The sequence below is a fragment of the Dreissena polymorpha genome, chromosome 10 (genome assembly GCF_020536995.1).
Source record: "Dreissena polymorpha isolate Duluth1 chromosome 10, UMN_Dpol_1.0, whole genome shotgun sequence".
In the NCBI taxonomy this organism is placed as follows: domain Eukaryota; kingdom Metazoa; phylum Mollusca; class Bivalvia; order Myida; family Dreissenidae; genus Dreissena; species Dreissena polymorpha.
In genome coordinates, this window is record NC_068364.1 from 25,086,179 (window position 1) to 25,106,642 (window position 20,464).

The 20,464-nt window shown below is 34.6% G+C and overlaps 1 protein-coding gene across 2 annotated transcripts in view; it reads right to left on the bottom strand.

Moving 5' to 3' along the window:
• Positions 1-16,460, bottom strand: part of LOC127847695 (sodium-dependent phosphate transporter 1-A-like) — a 28,108-nt gene extending 11,648 nt beyond the window's left edge. For both annotated transcript variants that reach the window (XM_052379771.1, XM_052379770.1), the window contains exons 1-3: positions 16,330-16,460; positions 2,163-2,358; positions 1,661-1,765 (exon numbers count right to left, since the gene is read on the bottom strand). In XM_052379771.1, coding sequence (XP_052235731.1) covers positions 1,661-1,765; positions 2,163-2,355 — 298 coding nt within the window. In that variant the 5' untranslated portion in view covers positions 2,356-2,358; positions 16,330-16,460. The remainder of the gene's footprint in view (positions 1-1,660; positions 1,766-2,162; positions 2,359-16,329) is intronic.
• Between the last annotated feature and the right edge of the window lie 4,004 nt (positions 16,461-20,464).

A 20,464-nucleotide genomic window follows, 5' to 3' on the forward strand; every position in this document is an offset into this window, starting at 1 on the left:
TCCTGATGAGACGCCACTGTTTGCAAAGGCCTTCAAAATTCGGTTCCAGCACTGAAAGAGTTAAAAGAAGTCTCTACGAAGAGAAAATCAAGTTTAGACGTGAAGTGTTGGCCCTTATTTGCATGCGCAGGCCTATCTGGGACATTACTTAACGCATATGCGTAAACCCCATTTTTCCACATTCGATCTCCCGCCGCACCTAACCTACTAACTCGTCTTTCGCATGAGACGTTAAACCGGGGTGCAGTGTACTAGGTGCTATACACCGGGCACTAAAAGACCCAGGGTCACCTATGGAACGGGGTGTCTCCTGTATCTTGCACTATCCCCCGTAACCAACTAACACGTCTTTCTGGGGGCGATGGCCATATGGGAGACAATCCCGGTGCACTCGATAAAAAACAAAAACAACAACCCATTTTTCCATTTTTAAAGGGATTTTTCACAAGTTGATAAAATTGTGTCACAGATTCAAGTAATAAAAGAACACTTTACATCAGTAATACTGAAAAAACAACAACGTTTCGTTTATAAATAATTAACATTTGAAATTGATAAAAGTGTAAAGCGTTTGTGCTGTTATCGTTTAATTATTTTACACCACGCTCATCAGTTATTATAAGTATTCAATGCAAGGCAAATATGAAAAAGCAAGGATAACCACGCGGTCACCGATTTAGGATACTTGTTCGACCCCCTATAGCGAAATTGTTTTCTGCATTAAATTGTATTATTGTTATTATTCTGGAGCTTATAGGAGCCTTTTCACGTTTCGGTAAATTGACAAAATAAAAAAAATTCAGATTCGCAAATTTTCGTTGAAGTTATGATATTTGTGAGTAAACAGTAACACTGAACATTAACCATTCTCTAAAATATCCATTATATTAATCTTTTAACGATTTAAAAACCTGAAAATTATAAAGCGTTGCAACGCGAAACGATTGGATAATTTGGAGAGTTCTCAGTTGATGGTTACTTTTTTCTTTCTTTCATGTTATTCTTGTTTGTTTACTGGAGCTTTTTAGATCTAATGTTTACATTTATCAATATAAAGCATTTAATGACAAACTTCCATACATGCCAAAGTCTGTGAAAAAGCCCCTTTAACAGTTTCGATGTTTAAATCTAGCCATTAAAGGTATTTACTGATTCACATTGAAATGAACCAATCTGAGAACCTATGCCTTTTATAACATTCAAAATATACGCTCTATTTGAACCAAACCGCAAGTTTAAAAAGGTGGTAACCAGCAAATGCCGCATCCTTAACAACGTAATTTACGTAATAATATGTACTATTAACGTGGTTAGTGTTCTTAAACAAAATCTTGAAAAGCGCACCGAACGGATACTAATTGCAGAATTTGGCACAAAGTAAATTCCATTAACGCATATAAAGTGTGGTTGTTGTTGTTCAAGACCGGAAGACTGACAAACCATTAGACTGACATGATGACATCCAGATACAGGATCTTACACACAGGAAATAACTTTCTTATGTTGTGTAGAACAGACACGCTGTGAGTGCTGGATCTACTTTACTTACCGTAGTAGTTATTAAGTAGTTATAACAAAGCAGATCTATTCTGCCGTTCAGATATCGCATTACAATGTTGATGTTCGTGTTGTTATATTTGTTTTCAAAATAAAGTGTAACCTGTTAAAGCGGCCAGATTCCCTGCAAGGAAAACGTCCTCCGTTCCGTTTGTGTAAATATCAGGGCTAATTATGCCCTTGCGTATGGTGTCCGAAACCTTGGAACCTGGAAGAATGTCAGTTAGCTTAAAAATATGCAAAGCATCATCACCATCGCATCCACCGTCAATATAATAATAATAATATTATTATTATTATTATTAATAGTAGTATTATTTTTTTCTAATTATTATTATTATTATTATTATTATTATTACTATTTTTTATTATTATTATTAGTTATCAATATCATCATCTTCTTCTTCATTGTCACCACCTCTACGGCCGATATCACCGCCACCATCACCGAGCCACTTCAACCAATATTACAATTAGAAGTTATCATCATAATCTTAATAATTTCTATCGGCAACATTATTTCGAAGCAATCGCCTCTATCCGAAGTACGTCGCCTCTATTAAAATCCAAAATACATTCTCTACATACATCAAAAACCAACTCACCAACAAGAATGGCTCCGAGCATCTCAAATATGGAACCCAGAATGCACGCCTGCCTTACGGTAATCACTTTGGCCCCTACTGACGTCCCAAATGAGTTAGCCACGTCATTGGCCCCGACCCCGAACGCCAGCACAAAGGCGATGATGAACCCCACCACCACAATCCACAGCCACGATTCCTCGTAAATCAGCATTTTCTGAGAGAAAAAACACACTCACTTCATTTAGAGGTTTTAACCCAATTTTCTACAACGAAAACAACAACAACATTTTTTGGTTGAAGGTATTGGCGCAATTTTTTTCTGGGTTTTAACCTACACCTTGTCAAAAAGTTCTTCTATATATATTATTTATGCATAGGTTATCGAATATTGTTGATGATGAGCTTACAATTTCAAACATTTCTCTTACAAAATAGCCGTATATTTCAGATGTTTTTATTTGTTGTTTGTCAAGGAACGGGATTGACAATGTTTTGACCTGAAACGATCATACCAAATGTCTACAGATTATAAATTCATTTGCATCGACTACATTTATGTTCTTGCTTAAAGGGACCTTTTCACGTTTTGGCAAATTAACAAAATATAAAAAAAACGCTTTCAGATTCGCCAATGTTCGTTTTAGCTATGATATTTGTGAGGAAACAGTAATACTGAACATTTATCATGCTCTAATATATCCATAATATGCATATTTTGACGATTTAAAAACCTGAAAATTATTAAGCTTTGCAACGCGAAACGATTGAATAATTTGGAGAGTTATGTTGTTGTCATTATATTTTTGTGACACCAAGAGGATTGCTTATAATTATATAAAGTATAAAAAACCTCACTAATTGTAGGATCACGGATGGCCAGTGGTCTAAGCGTTAGACTTTTAGTGACACACTTCAATATCTGCCAAAATCTCTGAAAAGGTCCCTTTAAAGACATACAATTATGCATTATATATAAAGTTTAGTACATTCGAACCACTTCTCTCCCATGAACCACCGATCATAAAATCGATTAGGCGTGTTCACCATAAAACTTGTACTTTAACATGGCCGTATATTTTACCACCGCAATATTTTGTTTTTAAAAAGTGATTGATCATTTTCAAGAAACCGTTCAGGTCAAAAATCGGTTTAATGAATGATTTATTGGTCCCCAAAAGTTTGTTTGATTTTGCCTTTATATAAGCGCAATAATAAACAACAACTTTATAACAGATGAGACAAAGGTACATGTTGGCATTGTAAATTTGTTTCGAAAGCATAAATTTACAATATTCTGCTTAACTCGACAAGAAGTAGTTGTCAAACAAATATGTCACTCTTCGGACTGAGATTGTAACTCATAGGTTTATGTCAATATTTGATCACAATAAGAAAAACAATCTTAATCGTGTCATAAATATAAATACATAAATATTAGCAAACATATCTAGTTTATATGACCCTTTGTCCCAAATCTAGGATTATAAACTTGTTGATTCTGGCATCGGCTGTGTTCCAACTGGACATAGAGTGACTATATGCAAACAAAAATGTTTAAAAAAATCCTTGCAGGCGATTATTTAGAAGGTAGCTAAACACAGACTATGCTATAATACTTTAAAGGGGCCTTTTCACACTTTGGTAAATTGACAAAATTGAAAAAAAATGTTTCAGATTCGCAAATTTCATTGAAGGTATGATATTTTCGAGGAAACAGTAATACTAAACATTTACCATGCTCTAAAATATCCATTATGTGCATCTTTTGACGATTTAAAAACCTGAAAATTATAAAGCGTTGCAACGCGAAACGATTGAATAATTTGGAGAATTCTGCAGTATATAGAGCGGTTGACTTTTGCTCCATGGCTCCAGGGGGTCAGTGGTTCGAGCCCCGTTGAGGGTTACTTTATTATTTTTTTTAATTTGTATTCTTTTTTTTTACTGGATATATACAAAATCTGTGAAAAGGCGCCTTTAAACAAAAAAACTTAAAGTTCTGAGTAACATTTACTGTGTATCGGTACATTATGGACCTGCTTTGCATTGTTTTATTTAAAAATCATTTTCATTAAATCTGAACGTTTTATAAAACGATAGGTTTGGATTGTTTAGAATGTTATGTTCTTTCATTTGGACATTCATGACATGAAATAATTTAAAAATGTTTTCCGCAATTAACATTTATCACCATTTTTTAAATTATATATTTATTTTTATGTTTTCTACATTAAACAAGCGTGACACAAACCTTTGCCTAAAGAACGATAAGAATAGCAATACAGAGTTAAAACAGTTTTTGAAGTTCTATTTCTGTTGTGACTTTTAAAACAGAATTATGTGGGCGGAGCTAAAAATGCATACTTATCGTGCAAACAAGTTCCAGATAGCTAAATTTATACACGTGCTTGACGCGTATGCCAAACATTTCAGAATATCTGGGATTTTGTTTAAGTTACGGGATGATGCATTTATTTTTTGTATATATTCTTTCGTGCAACTGTATGTTAATTAACCTGTCGAAGCGCTTAGTGATGTTGAACAAATAAGGTGATTCCTTAAATACGAACATATCTTCTTCAAATTAAATCATTTTAATATTTTATTATTCATTGATCTTCCATCACGTTGCTGCGTGTTACATAACTTTGAAAGCATATTTATTTTGCCCCCCCCCCCGCCACTCTGTGTTTTATATACCTTAGTACTCTCACCATGCTATGGTCATATATCAGCGACCATTATTAGTGGCCATCAATACACATATGCAGTTAGAAAAGTTCAGTAATTGATTGATCAGTAAGCTGGCGGTGAAATGCAAAAAATAATACAATAAAATGTAATAGATAAAAATAAGGTATTTAGAGTTGGTAAATCGATTACCAAAGCATAATAAAGTGACAAAAAATAAGGAAGTTTGAATTCACTGTACTTTCTAACCCCATTTAAACTGTGTAAAACTTTTTCACATTCGCACACACAGTTTACGTAGACATCTATGTAGCGGAAGGGGTTGAGGGCTATTTATTCATGCGGAGCATTTTTATATCCGTTTGCATCAGTTTAATTAATGTGACACATCATTTTTACATGGATGCTACTTTATGGCAGTGCCGTAAGTTTTAGCAATCATGCCATAGAGTTTACAAGTATTGTGGGTTTTACAGTGTAAATAACACATGACTGGTTATTTCTGTTTAACATACACATGACATGTTGTGTCATTATATAACTACATTTCCGATTATTAACGTTCGCGTAACCGGACTTTTTAAAGCAAACATTGTCGTCACTTCCTTTAATAATTTTTTTTTAATTCAAATAGCCTTTGGTCCCTGCTATGTCCAATCAAGTACTACTGTCACTATTTTGTGAACAACATGTTATTCAGAATAAGAAAAAAAAGTCAATATACATCAACCTCATTTAGGAAGTAAATAATTTACAAAATGGCGAATCGCATTGTTATAATTCTAAGTTGTGTCCTTTAGTTTCGTTCACGTCAAATATTATATTGTATGGTAAACTGAAATAATACAACATTTAATATTATATATTATATTAGATATAGACTTGTATTTATATATCAAAACTGTTTTCATTTTAAAGAGAACTTAAAACACTTAATAAAGATGTATGAATTTTACGCGCATAAAAATTGAAATTTGTAAGGAATTCGAAGTTTCGCATTGAATATGCATAAATAGACAGGTAAACATTTTACCTTTTGTCTAAGTAGTCAAACGACAAAACTTCGTTCATAATCAATTGGGTCAAATCGGTGGACTCTCAACCAAAGTATTTCACTGTGTGACCGAAACGACTTACAATACGAGAATGATGATGTTATGTGAGTGTCCTTGAGCTAAGGTTCTTTAATCTTTGAAAAGGTATTCACAATTATGAAATTATCACGCGGCCTGGAGCATGACTTTTGGACTCTGGAAATGTACACAATGGTAATGTGGGGATGCATTATAAATCGCGGTACATCGCCTTCTTCAATATAACCAACTCGAAAATACTACCCATCCGTTACAGTACTTGCCACTGTCCGTTATAAATCCACAAGGAACACCACTGGCAGATCAACTTGAAATTATTATTGATATCTCAATAGCTTAAACTATAAATTTAGTGGTTTCAATGAGTATTTTGGACATGGGGTTGTCCGTATGTAATGTACTTGCTCAATTAAACCGTCTTTTATAAAGGCTGTTACTGATAGCACAAAATCAATACCGTGTGATAGCGTGATATAAACATAAGTAGAGACACAGATGTGAAGGTACATGTAACCTCCCGTTAGCTTCAACTAAATATCGCTCAATAGGTGCAAAACGGTAACATTTGCCTTCTAAAGTCAATGGCACGTGGGACTTTTTGCGTTAATAGTGCGATATATCAGTTATATATTTTTTCGAAATAAAAGGTGTATTTTTCTTTGTTTATATTCTGTCCACGTACTGTGAACGGTAAACATCTTAATTGAACGAATATACTTATTTTGCGACATTTGATTGTCATATTGAGTAAACATTATTTATACGTTCATGTTACTCGTCGTAAATCGATCATCATTATACAAACGCAAAACAATATTCTAAAATTGATAATCGAATCAATTGTCTCTGATAATTTTAATTTAATAAAGTTCAATATCATTTTTATATTAATAAAACTATTTAAATGAATGACTTCTTCACTTTGTTATCGTAACGTATATTCAAAATACTATCTTTAAACCACCAAAACTGAAGTGACTAAGAGGTATGATACCGATGTAATTCTCAAATTAGTAATTTTGTACAATTAAAGGCACTTACAGCTTGTGCGATTTCTTTAGACAAAAGATCAACCGTTAAAAGCACGTAACCACCGTGGAGATGATGCAGTTTTATAAATAATGAATAGATGTACCCACCGCTTTAGCACTGTGTAAATTGCATGACTGAACTTTGAATAAAGGCATGATACCCATCCAATTTCGTGCATTAGCCCGTTGTTTTCTCAAAACTTGCCTTATTGCCTGCTTACTTGCGTCCGTCAGTTTGTTTGTAATGTTTTGGCCCGGCCTGATATATTGTTTTAGCATTAAACAAACAGATGCTTATTTCTGCGATCATTATTACCGTCAGTCCGCTAAGGCTCGCGAAGTTTAAGCCTTAAAGCGCTGGAGCTGAATTTTAAAGGCCTTTGCAAACAGTTTGGATCCAGATGAGACGCCACAGAACGTGGCGTCTCATCAGGATCCAAACAGTTTGCTATTCTGATAGTATTCTTTGAAAAAAAATCGAAGAAAATGCTAATTTTAGAAATTCTGCAGACGACATTTTAGCAGACGACAAATTTCCCAGCATGCAAAGGGTTAAGCCAGGAAAAGTGTGTGCTATGAAAAGGCTCTTGTTAACACGACTTATTGTTTATGTTGTAATGACTTGGATCAGAAAAGCATACCCTTTTATATGTATATGCCGCTTTTACACTGATCTAAGAAAAATATATAAGCCGTATATTTTTATTTACCCATCTGTATATATATTTCCAAAAGTTATTCGTTTCATGTGACAAAGCAGTTATTTATAATGTATGTAAATTTATCAAAGATTCTCTTGTTATAAGAAATACGAGTCTAAATAATGCTGTTCAATAAATTGAATTACCGCCTTGATATTGTATTAGTATTTGTGTTCCTAAATGTGTATGTTATGCTATGTAATTTTATGTTGTTATACCTTTTTACGTGACAGAAACATGTGTGTACTGTGTATTATGACGGTGTATGCGTCTGAACACACTGTCTGTCTGTCTGTTTTATATTGTGTAACGAACAGAAAAATATATACCCGGTAAACAACACCTCAAAGCATTGTAAAATAAAAAAAAAATGCTTGTGTAAGTATACATTTAAAGGATAAATATGGAATTTCGAAAAAAATACTATATGAAAACCTATAAAGAGATTAAGCATTTTTGTTGTATGTTCAATAACTTATTTTAAACATGTTTTACGCCGTATGGGAAAGTATATTTTGACAAGCCCCTTCATCTCATCTTGACATGTCTATTGGCCTTTAGAGTGATAAACAAATTAGACACAAAGTACCACTGGTTAGTTCTAAACAGTCCTTCACCGAAACACTTGCATGTGTTGGTTGGATGTTTGTTTACGATGAAATTTACTTTTAACAAGAGCTTTGTCACAGACAACAAACAACAGTCCCCGAACAGAACAAATGACCTTATATAAAGTTAAAGTACTTTTCCAGCTCTCGCAAGATCATTTTAGTTTTTGTTTTGTTTTGTCGGACGAGAACAGAAATAAAATGCATCTTCTCATAATTTGCTTTTATAGACATAACGAGTTAAATGAAAATTGCTTAAGTATTTGAATAAATGTCGCAGGAAACAGATTTTAGTTTTTACTTATTTCTGTAATAACCAAATGTGTTGTCCGACAAAAAACTCATATAAAGCGCATTTGTCCATATAGTTATTAATAAAAATGCCGAATCAACCAAGCTTACACTCTTTTTGAGTTATCGCGGTATTCAGGTCTTGTTGACAGATTTCAATAGAAAATTACTCTACAAAGATTTGTGTCGAGTTGACCTACTTTTTTTAGTTATCGCGGTATTCAGATTCAGAATGATGGACGTACGGACAAACGAACAGACTTACGGGCCGATAGCGAATTTAAAATATTTAAAATGTGTTTATTTATTTTTTTGCAACCTCTGTGTTAAATTGTTTACCAATAATAGCCGTCAGTTTGCTTGTACTCCTTTACATTTCAATTACTTAAAACAAATTCCAAGAACAACAAAATACAATAACTACATGAAAGCCACATAGTCTTTTGCGCCATGGCACAATACAATGAGATCACAATAGGCATTTTAACCTCGTTATAATTTTAATTTTATAGGTCAGATTGTGTATCCCACTTTTTAGTAAAGTTCATACGCTGAACGGGTGCCCACTTTTTAGTAAAGTTCATTTGCGGAACGGGTGAACTTGATATTAACTTGAGTCAAGTATTGTAATGTACATTCGTTTTAGAGCACCAATAAATCGTCAACTGGTCATGAGTGACATATTTAAAAGAAAAGAAAAGCTGCGTCAGCATACGGATATGCGATTGCAAAAGGTTGTTTACGAAACGCGATTATTTATGACAAAAGGTTATAAATGCGGTGTCTCAAATGGAGAACAAGGATTGTAACATTGTGATACATCGACTATCTCCGGAATCCTTCCGTAAATTAGGCTTTAAGCAATAAATCGTCTCCTGATCCAGAGAGAATGAGTTCGATGTAATACTCTTACTGTTTTCGAATAGGCCATGTTTATGTTTCATTTATTCTCATCACAAGTAGCAACAAAGTAAAAAGAGCATAAATTGATAAAACACATGAAAAATAGAAATAGTAGAAATGTAACAAAATTCTAGATGCGAGTGATGATTATAAAATCATGTGGGAACTTTTTTGTGTTTTATTTCAATTTGAAAATTCGTCATTTGTTTTCTTTTTTCGGCTAATTATTGGCGTGCTCTTACACCACTGAGTTGCGTGGATTGTAATCTCACATAAACGCTAATACATAAACATAAATAGAGGATATTTGTTGGATTCAGTGGAATATCGATTTTAATTCACGAGTAACCATTGAAAATAAGATTTTCACCAGTGGCGCAGCCACGAGTAAAAACATATATTTTCTATGATCACGAATGAATTAAAATCGATATTCCCCTAAATCCAACAGATTTTCTTTTTATTTCCTGTCTTTTTTTTACCGTTTATTTACATTGTAAAACAGTTTAACAGAAGATTTTCGCTGGAATAATGACGTCATTCCGTAAAAAATGACATCATTTCATAGTAAAACAGTGAAAATATCGATAATTTTCACTGTTATTTTTCACTGTTTTTACAACAGTAAAATATCAGTTATATTTCACTGATATTTCTCTATAACCACATGAAAGCATAAAATAAACTAGATTATTTACAAATTAAATATCGTGTACATGTAGCATTAGTTTATAATACGTGTCACACAGTTTTGAATAGATTTCCCATTTGAAGTGACTTCTAAAATTGTTTTCCTTCAAATAACCATTTCATGTAAATTAAAATATTATCAAGTACACTATGTCATACACTACGTCTAACGCGATTTCTGATTTCCGCCAAGCATCACCGTGATTCAGACTAGCGTGGAAACTACTTTCGTCATCGCGATACACCGTGGAACAACGTCGAATGCAGTGATGTCGCCGTGGAAAATCGCGGTGTCAGCCTCCATCAAATATTTTGATAAGGCCTCGAGCGCGTGCGTTATCGGGCAATAAATCTCACTATGGACCACCGCGATCACGGTAAACCACGGCGGCCTCGATATTTTGCGGTGAATTGCAGGTTCATGTGAATAACCATGCACATTTTTACTTTTTATGTGTATTTAATTCTTCATATAAAATAATCATTTGTTTCACTCTTTTATTAGATAGTTACCCTGTTTACAGAATCATTTGACAAGTCTTAAATATCGAGCGTGAATATAGATTGCGTTTCATTCTTCAAGTTTTGTTTAAATTGTTTCTGCATAAAATCTCACTTGTCGTTTTTCGTTTTTAACAGATTTGATTTTGTTAGCATTTCGAAATTTCTTGCTCCCTTGTGTACATATTTAGCTCGCAACCGATTTCATTAAAGAAGTTGCTTGTTATCTGCTATCTGACTATTATAGTGATTTCTTGTTTTTAGTGTAACATGTTTTGCTTAGAATACATCTTTAAATTCGAGACATCGGCAGTAAGTTTTCAACTCAGTGATATTTTAATATCACAGTCATGCGAAAAGATCATTTTCATGCCGAAGAGTGACTATTTTTTATGCCCGTTCCTTGTTTATAACATGTTAATTTCGATACTTAAGGAATCTTAACATGATGATCACTATTGATTTACTTATAATATGTTAAGCGATATTTATCACAATATTAATATGCATATCATTAAGTAAAACATACAAATCTTCGCTTCGATTTATAAACATGTAAATCACTGTGTAATAATATGTACATTTACATAGATTATGTGTAGTCTCGATAAAAAATGTTGATAAAAAATCGCGGTGGATTGAACAAATTATTGAACGAGTCATAATATCACATTGAGCGTTTTTTTTTTCAAAGCTGTTTAACTTTTAATTTCAGGTACGACCAAAAATACGTTTTTCGGAAAATAAGGACGTAAAAAAAACGATGCCGAGATTTTTTTTTAAATTTATATCATAAACTATTACTTAAATACATGATACTACAAATATGAGTTTTTAATGCATGTATATATTTTTATTGTTCATTTCCCGTATTAAATTTCGAATACAATGGTTGTTTACTTTGTTTTTTAAATGATGGACATTTAGATGTCTACATCATTTTTAAATATCTAATCATAGATTATTTACACATAACAGACCTGTACATGTGGTATTTGCACGCCTTTTCACATTTTTGACTGTATTTTCTTTTATAATCACAAATATTCTCACTCTCATATACTCGCTAAGACGTTGATATATATTGCTAGTAGGTAAATTTGTAAATAAAGAAACTCTAATCTGGCATTCACAGAAACTAATTACAAACCGACATATATTTTATACAAAATAAATGTATTTTTGTTATTAGTTTCTGTATGTATGTCTGTGTGTTTGTATGACTGTGGTCTTATTTATTTGATTTAGTTTGTTTCTGTACATGTATGTTTGTGTGTGTGTATGTATGGCTCTACACGTATTTGCTGATGTATAACTCCAGGTTTTTAATGTAAAGTGTGTAAAAAATAGAATTAAATAATAAAATGTGTCAGAAATAAAATATCCGGTGACTATGCGTCTTTGTATTCGTATGTAAATTGCGTATAAATAAACTTCATTTTGATCATCATGTTAATCCTTGATGCATGAATGTAGCCAATTAAATCTCACCAAAATGTGCTTAACTTTCCTATGCAGTTTTTCATTAATTCTATGCGTATTTACATTTCAATTGCTCAGTGATTAGCATCTTTCGAAGCGCCGGCATATCCCATGTACAGTGTGCATGCATATTTTTGCATAATCTAATGAATTATAATATGGTAATACACTAGGTAAAACGAAAAATGTACATGATGTATCAAAATGTTGATATTTTAAATTTGATCGTATTAACAAACAATATGTAGAAACAATGCAAACAAATGGTCACTCGCCAACACGATTCACTGATTTCGATACATATGTTCAAAAACGTGAACGAAGTTGTCGTAATATTGTGATATTTAATACATCAATATGTATCACAACATTTATTCCATTACGTTTTTCTTTAGAGTTTGTGGCAAAATCAACTTGTTACTTAATAAAACAGGTATATACATAGTCACTCGCCAGCATAACAGCTTTTTGTTTTTCATTAAAATATCAGTAAATTGAATACTTACTGCCGAAAACTCGAATGTATATTCGTATCAATAAATGCAACAATAGAAACAGGCAATCACTTAAATAGTCTGATATCAAGTTAAATGTACATTAAACATTTTTATATGTAATTATTGGCAAGCTTTATCAACAGAAACGGAGAAGCATTTTTGAAATATTAACAAAACATTTCTTTAAATAAATATTTAAAGCAAACTTCATGCAGAAACTCTACATGTACATGTAATCACCGCGAACCACCGTGGTGAGGGGGTCTACCGCGATCGCGGTGATTCACCGTGAGATCTATTTCCCGATAACGTCCGCGATGCTCACCCAGTGTCACCGCAATCTAACACGATGGGACCTGTATATGAGTACAGTCTTTTCCACGTTGCCTTTGGGCATAGTAGTATTACTGAGTTGTAATGAGAAGTAAGCATTTTGCCAGAATTTTTAAAACGTGTACGCCTGTGACTGAATTTTCAATGAATGAACACTAATGTACCTAAATTGCAAATTGTTATATGTGTGTGCTTGTTTTATATCGGGAGTAATGCAAAAATTAGATAAAATACATCAATTAAACCAAAAAAATCGACCTCTACTATAACTGTGGGTCTATGAACCTGAACCTCTTTTGGTACTGTGGGTCTATGCTCATATATCTCTATTACTAACTGCGGGTCTATGCTCCTGTAAATTGACTGCTATCTGTGGGTCTTTAGTCCTGTACCTCTATTGCTAACTGTGGGTCTATGCTCCTTTACCTCTATTGCTAACTTTGGGTCTGTACTCCTGTATCTTTGTTGCTAACTGGGGTCTATGCTCCTGTACATCTATTAATAACAGTGTGTATATGCTTTTGTACCTCTATTGCTTACTGTGGGTCTATGTTCCTGTACCTCTATTGCAAACTTTGGGTCTTTGATCATGTATCTATTTTGCTAATTGTGGATCTACACTTGGGCACTTTTCAAACTTGAATATTTCAGTTATGAGATAATATATTGATTCAAAATATTACATACGATCATTGGACTACATTCTATGCAAGCTCACGATAAAATAATTCATCCATGACTATAGGACGCTTTAGCACGTCGGGTAGGTGTGGTCCCATATTGGAAATGGAAATGTTGAAACGCGATTTAATTCTAGTTTTATTTCAATTTAATTATTTTAGGTGGGTTCTTACACACGAAAAACATAAAATTTATTTACAAAACAATATAGCTCGTATGAACATTCAGGGGCGCAATCGCGCACTTTGCATTTTACAGGCTACCTTTCCTACTTGCTAAAGCGTACCTATGCTCCTGTACCACTATTGCTATTAACTGTGGGTCTATGCTCCTACAACTTTATTGCTAACTGTGGGTCTATGCTCTTGTACCTCCACAGCTATCTCTGAGTCTATAACCTGTACCTCTATTACTTACTGTGGGTCTATGCTCCTTTACCTCTATTGCTAACTGTGGGTCTATGCTCCTACACCTCTATTGCTTACTGTGGGTCTATACCCCGTACCTCTATTGCTAACTTGGGTTCTATTCTCCTTAATCTCTAACTGTAGGTCTATGCTCCTTTACCTCTTTTGCTAACTGTGGGTCTATGCTCCTATACCTCTATTGCTGACTGTGGGTCTATGCTCCTTTACCTCTATTGCTTACTGTTGGTCTATGCTCTTATATCTCTATTGCTGACTGTGGGTCTATGCTTCTTTACCTCTATTGCTTACTGTTGGTCTATGCCTCTAACTGTAGGTCTATGCTCCTTTACCACTTTTGCTAACTGTGGGTCAATGCTCTTATACCTGTTTTGCTAACTGTGGGTCTATGCTCCTTTACCTGTATTGCTTACTGTGGGTCTATGCTCATGTACCTCTATTGCTTACTGTGGGTCTATGCTCCCATACCTGTATTGCTTACTGTGGGTCTATGCTCCTATACCTCGTTTGCTTACTGAGGGTCTATGCTCCTATACATGTATTGTTAACTGTGGGTCTATGTTCCGATACCTGTATTGCTTACTGTGGGTCTATGCTCCAATACCTGTATTGCTTACTGTGGGTCTATGCTCCTATACCTCTTTTGCTCACTGTGAGGCTATGCTCCTATACCTGTATTGCTTACTGTGGGTCTATGCTCCTATACCTGTATTGCTTACTGTGGGTCTATGCTCCTATACATGAATTGCTTACTGTGGGTCTATGCTTCTATACTGTGGGTCTATGCTCCTATACCTGTATTGCTCACTGTGGGTCTATGCTCCTATACCGCTTGCTAACTGTGGGTCTATGCTCCTATACCTGTATTGCTTAATGTGGGTCTATGCTCCTTTACCTCTATTGCTTACTGTGGGTTTATGCTCCTTTACCTCTATTGCTAACTGTGGGTCTATGCTCCTTTACCTCTTTTGCTAACTGTGGGTCTATGCTCATTTACCTCTATTGCTTACTGTGGGTCTATGCTCTTTAACCTCTATTGTTTACTGTGGGTCTATGCTCCCTTACCTCTATTGCTAACTGTGGGTCTATGCTCATTTATCTCTATTGCTTACTGTGGGTCTTTGCTCCTTAACCTCTATTGCTTACTGTAGGTCTATGCTCCTTTACTTCTATTGCTTACTGTGGGTCTATGCTCCTTAACCTTAATTGCTTACTGTGGGTATATGTTCCTCAACCTCTATTGCTTACTGTGGGTCTATGCTCATTTATCTCTATTGCTTACTGTGGGTCTATGCTCCTTAACCTTAATTGCTTACTGTGGGTATATGTTCCTCAACCTCTATTGCTAACTGTGGGTCTATGCTCATTTATCTCTATTGCTTACTGTGGGTCTATGCTCCTTAACCATAATTGCTTACTGTGGGTATATGTTCCTCAACCTCTATTGCTTACTGTGGGTCTATGCTCCTTAACCTCTATTGCTAACTGTGGGTCTATGCTCCTTTACTTCTATTGCTAACTGTGGGTCTATGCTCCTTTACTTCTATTGCTAACTGTGGGTCTATGCTCATTTACCTACACAAAATCCTGCGGAAAAACCTGCTGTGATAAAAAGTGGTATAAAGAAGGTATATATTTTAATGACCTTCATTACTGTACTAATTCCTTGGTTGTTCTGTCATATTTTAAATCAGATATATTGTTCTCTTGTTCACATCAAAAACAGTATAAGCTGTTTAAAAAAGGACATTTGTAGGTTTCGTCGATTATCGATTATATTTCAGGAAAAATCATATATTATTTAACCAGAGCACTTGTAACATATTTTTGTTTGTCTGTGATCAAGAGTGAATTATAATGATTCCCCCCCCCCCCCCCCCCCGTTAAACTGGAGAATTTCGCTGAAATAATGACGCAATGTCGTCAAAACAAGACGTAAATTAACAGTAAAAGGTGAAAGTTATCGATAATTTTTACTTTTGTTCCTGACTTGAAACGGTTAATTATTATTTTTCAAAATTACTGTATATGCCATATAATTCACCAAAACAACAACTAAAACATTAAGTAAAATTAAGAAAGCTTGTATCGAAAATAGTTACATGACAGCTTAAATATATAAAACAATAGATTAGGAACATCGACTTGCGCTTGCATTCAAACATAAAATAATGCCGCATATTGTACGGACTTACTAGTAATGTTGTTTATGAAAAATAAAAAATATACATGTTAAGAAATGTATAAAATGTCTTACCTTTATGTTATAAGCACATACAGGTCTTCTACAATTATAAGTTGTTACTAAACACACAGTTGGTGAAAGACATGCCAGGAGGTTTATATAATCGACAGCAGGGGTATTAATGTACTACCAACTGCTTGAAGTTAAAGTGCACTTGTCCAGGATGTAAGTTAATAACCAAACATGTAGATTCGTTGAGTATGTATCACATGCTCTGTAAAAACAGTTATAAAAATACCACGTGATGAACCTTTGTGGAACCTTGGACACGTTTACATAATGGAACGTGCTTAAAGCATATAAATCCGCATGGCAGTTACTGGAATAAAGTGATGAAATCAGCAAGTTTGTACACGCTTTTTAATAATAGTCATTGTTCAAGTTACTTTAACGTTATGTGTGTGCTTTAAAAAAAATCTCTCATAAATTGTATCATTTCTAAAAGTAAATTTGCGTGAAAACAAGCAACAGCTTGTGTAGTGACAATTTCGAGTTTGGAACCCTAGTTCTGGGACACGATCTTATTTGCGGAGATTTTTTTTTGCATACAAGTTTTAATGAACAGAGAGAAAATACCTACCTTATCAATGTATTGTTAACGTTTGCATTTATTTTGATACATGCGAGTTCGTGCTTTTAAAGTGATTGCAAATTAATGTTAATAATATTAATTTAGCAACATTGTCCTGCTAACAACGAACGAATGTCAGAACAAAACAATAAGCCCTAAACGAAATCAAACGAAATGTATATGGGACGTAATATTTCTTAAAAAAGCAATGATTGATTGTGAGAAACAAACAAACCTTAAGAACAAGCATCAAATATAAATAAGCCGTGCTCTGTGAACAGGGGCATAATGCATGTGCGTAAAGTGTCGACCCAGATTAGCCTGTGCAGTCCGCACAGGCTAATCAGGGACGGCACTTTCCGCCTTTATGATATTTTTCGTTTCAAAAAAGTATCTTCTCAGCAAAAGTCTAGTTTAGGCGGACGACACTTTACGCACATACATTTAATCCCCCTTTCACAAAGTACGGCCCAAATGTTAAAGGTATGAACCACGACATGACACTTTGCTCTAAAAAATAATAAAAATAATGCATATGTTCATGCCAGTGTGCGAAATTCTGACCATTGTTGAAATATTATCATCATCATCATCATCATCATCATCATCATCATCATCATCATCATCATCATCATCATCATCATCATCATCATCATCATCATCATCATCATCATCACCATCATCATCAATCCCTTGACCGCTTTTGCCGTTGAGGTGGGGGGGGGAATGAGGAACGACGATACAGAAATCCTCCTCCAGTCTGGTCTGTTGTGTGCGGTTATATGCATGACACGAATATGGTTTAAACAGAACCATTGTGTCCCTCCTTTTTCTGGTCAATATCGTTCATATATCGTTAAAATAGTATTTGTTTCCATAAAAATTAAACATTATTTGTAAATTCGAAGAAAAGTGAGACGTTTGCTTTAAATAATACTTTTTTTATTCAAGAGAAGTAACTCAAATAGTTCATGTATATCTTTCTGAATACAAACGATACACACTGTTTACTTGAGTATGATGTTGATTCAAGAAAGTGAATAATTATTTAAAAAACATGAATCAGGGAAACAATACATACAAACATTTGTGTTTTATATTTTCTACATTGTTATATTTTAACGAAATGTTATCCTTTATTCTCCCAAATGACACGATGAATCTTCCCAAGTGACGCTATAAATCGTCCCAAGTGACAAGATAAATCTTCCCAAGTGACACGATAAATCTTCCCATGTGACACGATAAACCGTCCCAAGAGTCACGAGAAATATTTCCAAGTGATACGATAAATATTCCAAAGTGACAAGATAAATCTTCTCAAGTGACACGATGAAATCCAAAGTCACATGATGAATCGTCCCTAGTGACACGAAACATCTTCCCAGTGACACGATCAATCTTCCAAAGTTACACGATGAATCATCCCATATGACACGATAAATTGTCCCAAGTGACACGATTAACCGTCCCAAGTGGCACGATAAATCTTCCAAAGTGACAAGATCAATCGTTCATAGTAACACGATAAACCGTTCCAAGTGACACGATAAATATTCCAAAGTGACAAGATCAATCTTCCCAAGTGACACGATGAATCATACAAGATGACACGATAGCTCGTCCCAAGTGACGCGATAAACCGTCCCAAGTGACACGATTAATCTTCCAAAATGACACGATCAATCTTTGCATGTGACACGATAAACCGTCTCAAGTGACACGATAAATATTCCAAAGTGACACGTTAAATCTTCCCATGTGACAAGATAAATCTTTCAAAATGACACGAAGAATCATCTCAGATGACACGATTGCTCGTCCCAAGTGACACGATAAATCATACAAAGTGACACGATGAATCATCCCATATGACACGATAAATCGTCCCAAGTGACACGATTAACCGTCCCAAGTGACACGATAAATCTTCCAAAGTGACACGATTAATCTTTCAAAGTGACACGATAAACCGTCCCAATTGACACGATGAATCTTCTTAAGTTACACGATGAATCTTACCAAGTAACATAATGAATCCTGCCGAGTAGCACGATGATTATTTGATTTAAACAGATCGAATCAATATTAAATAACAATAGAGCTACATGTTTGAATTTATATATATATAGTTTATCCGCTGTTGTTCGCTAAGCTTCGCCCAAAAAGAAAGACAGACAGACAAAAGAACGCACGAACGGATGGACGGGCGGTCGCGCGGGTTTACGGGCTGGAAGGCAGACAGACAGACAGACAGACAGACAGACAGACAGACAGACAGACAGACAGACAGACAGACAGACAGACAGACAGACAGACAGACAGACAGACAGACAGACAGACAGACAGACAGACAGACAGACAGACAGACAGACAGACAGACATTTGTATATACTTATACAACAATTCATCGTCTCATTCTTCAGTATTTACAGGATTCTATTCCACGTGAAACCATGTTTTTCCTATAAGCTTCGCCATGATAGTGTGAGTAAAATATTGGAACGTCATTGATTGAATCATTACTGGGAATGGTGTTGGTTTTGAGACCGGGCATTTCCGGGTTTGATCTGGTTTCAGAGATCCTTCTCTAGAACAACTAAGTCAATTATGGCATTCGTAGTTTTATCTTTAAAAAGTGTGTTTTCTTAAACCCGATGGGCCTTTATTTTTTGTTGCCGACCATCTACTTTTTGTTCGTGATCCAGGTTGAGTTTTTTATTCAGTGTTTGCTAGATTTTATCAAATGAGTCGCGTTCCGAGAAAACTGGACTTAATGCATGTGCGTAAAGTGTCGTCCCAGATTAGCCTGTGCAGAAACTTTCCGCCTAAATTGGATTTTTGCTTAAAAGAGACTTCATTTAAACGAAAAATGTCATAAAAGCGGAAAGTGTCGTCCCTGATTAGCCTATGCGGACTGCACAGACTTATCTGGGACGACACTTTGCACACAAGCATTATGCCCAGTTTTCTCAGAACACCACTCATATGGCTAAAATAACTTCAACCTTAAAAGAAAACGTTTTACAATGATAGTATGATGATTTCCGTAATTTTATGTCATTATTTATAGGTGAAATACAAGATTAAATGATAAAACGGTTAGAGAAATAAGTTTAGCATACCGAAAGGTTTAGCAACATTGCTATGAGTTTCATCGAGCTATACAAACGGACACAGTATCCAACCACATTGAATGGACTGTTTTACATAGTGTTTTCAATGTCGCCTGATATATTTAATACGAAATGTACGATTTAGAATAGACGAACATAAGAATAACAGCAAAAACATTTTGTTCAATGCAAAACTTGCATCCCACGGTATTCGAACCCTGGACATTTGGGCGCAAAATTACGCGCTACCACTGGGCTAATCCAGGATGAAGAATAACGTGAATTTATGTGGTTCACAAATGGATGTTAATCGACGTAAACACATCGGTAAGTGGTGCTATTTTCAAATAACTTTTTTATAAACATTCTGAAGAAGTTTAACAAGTGCATAAAAGACAGTTTTTATGCGGCTTATCGCGATGTGAAAAACATCAGAATTACTTAATTTAATAAGCTTGTG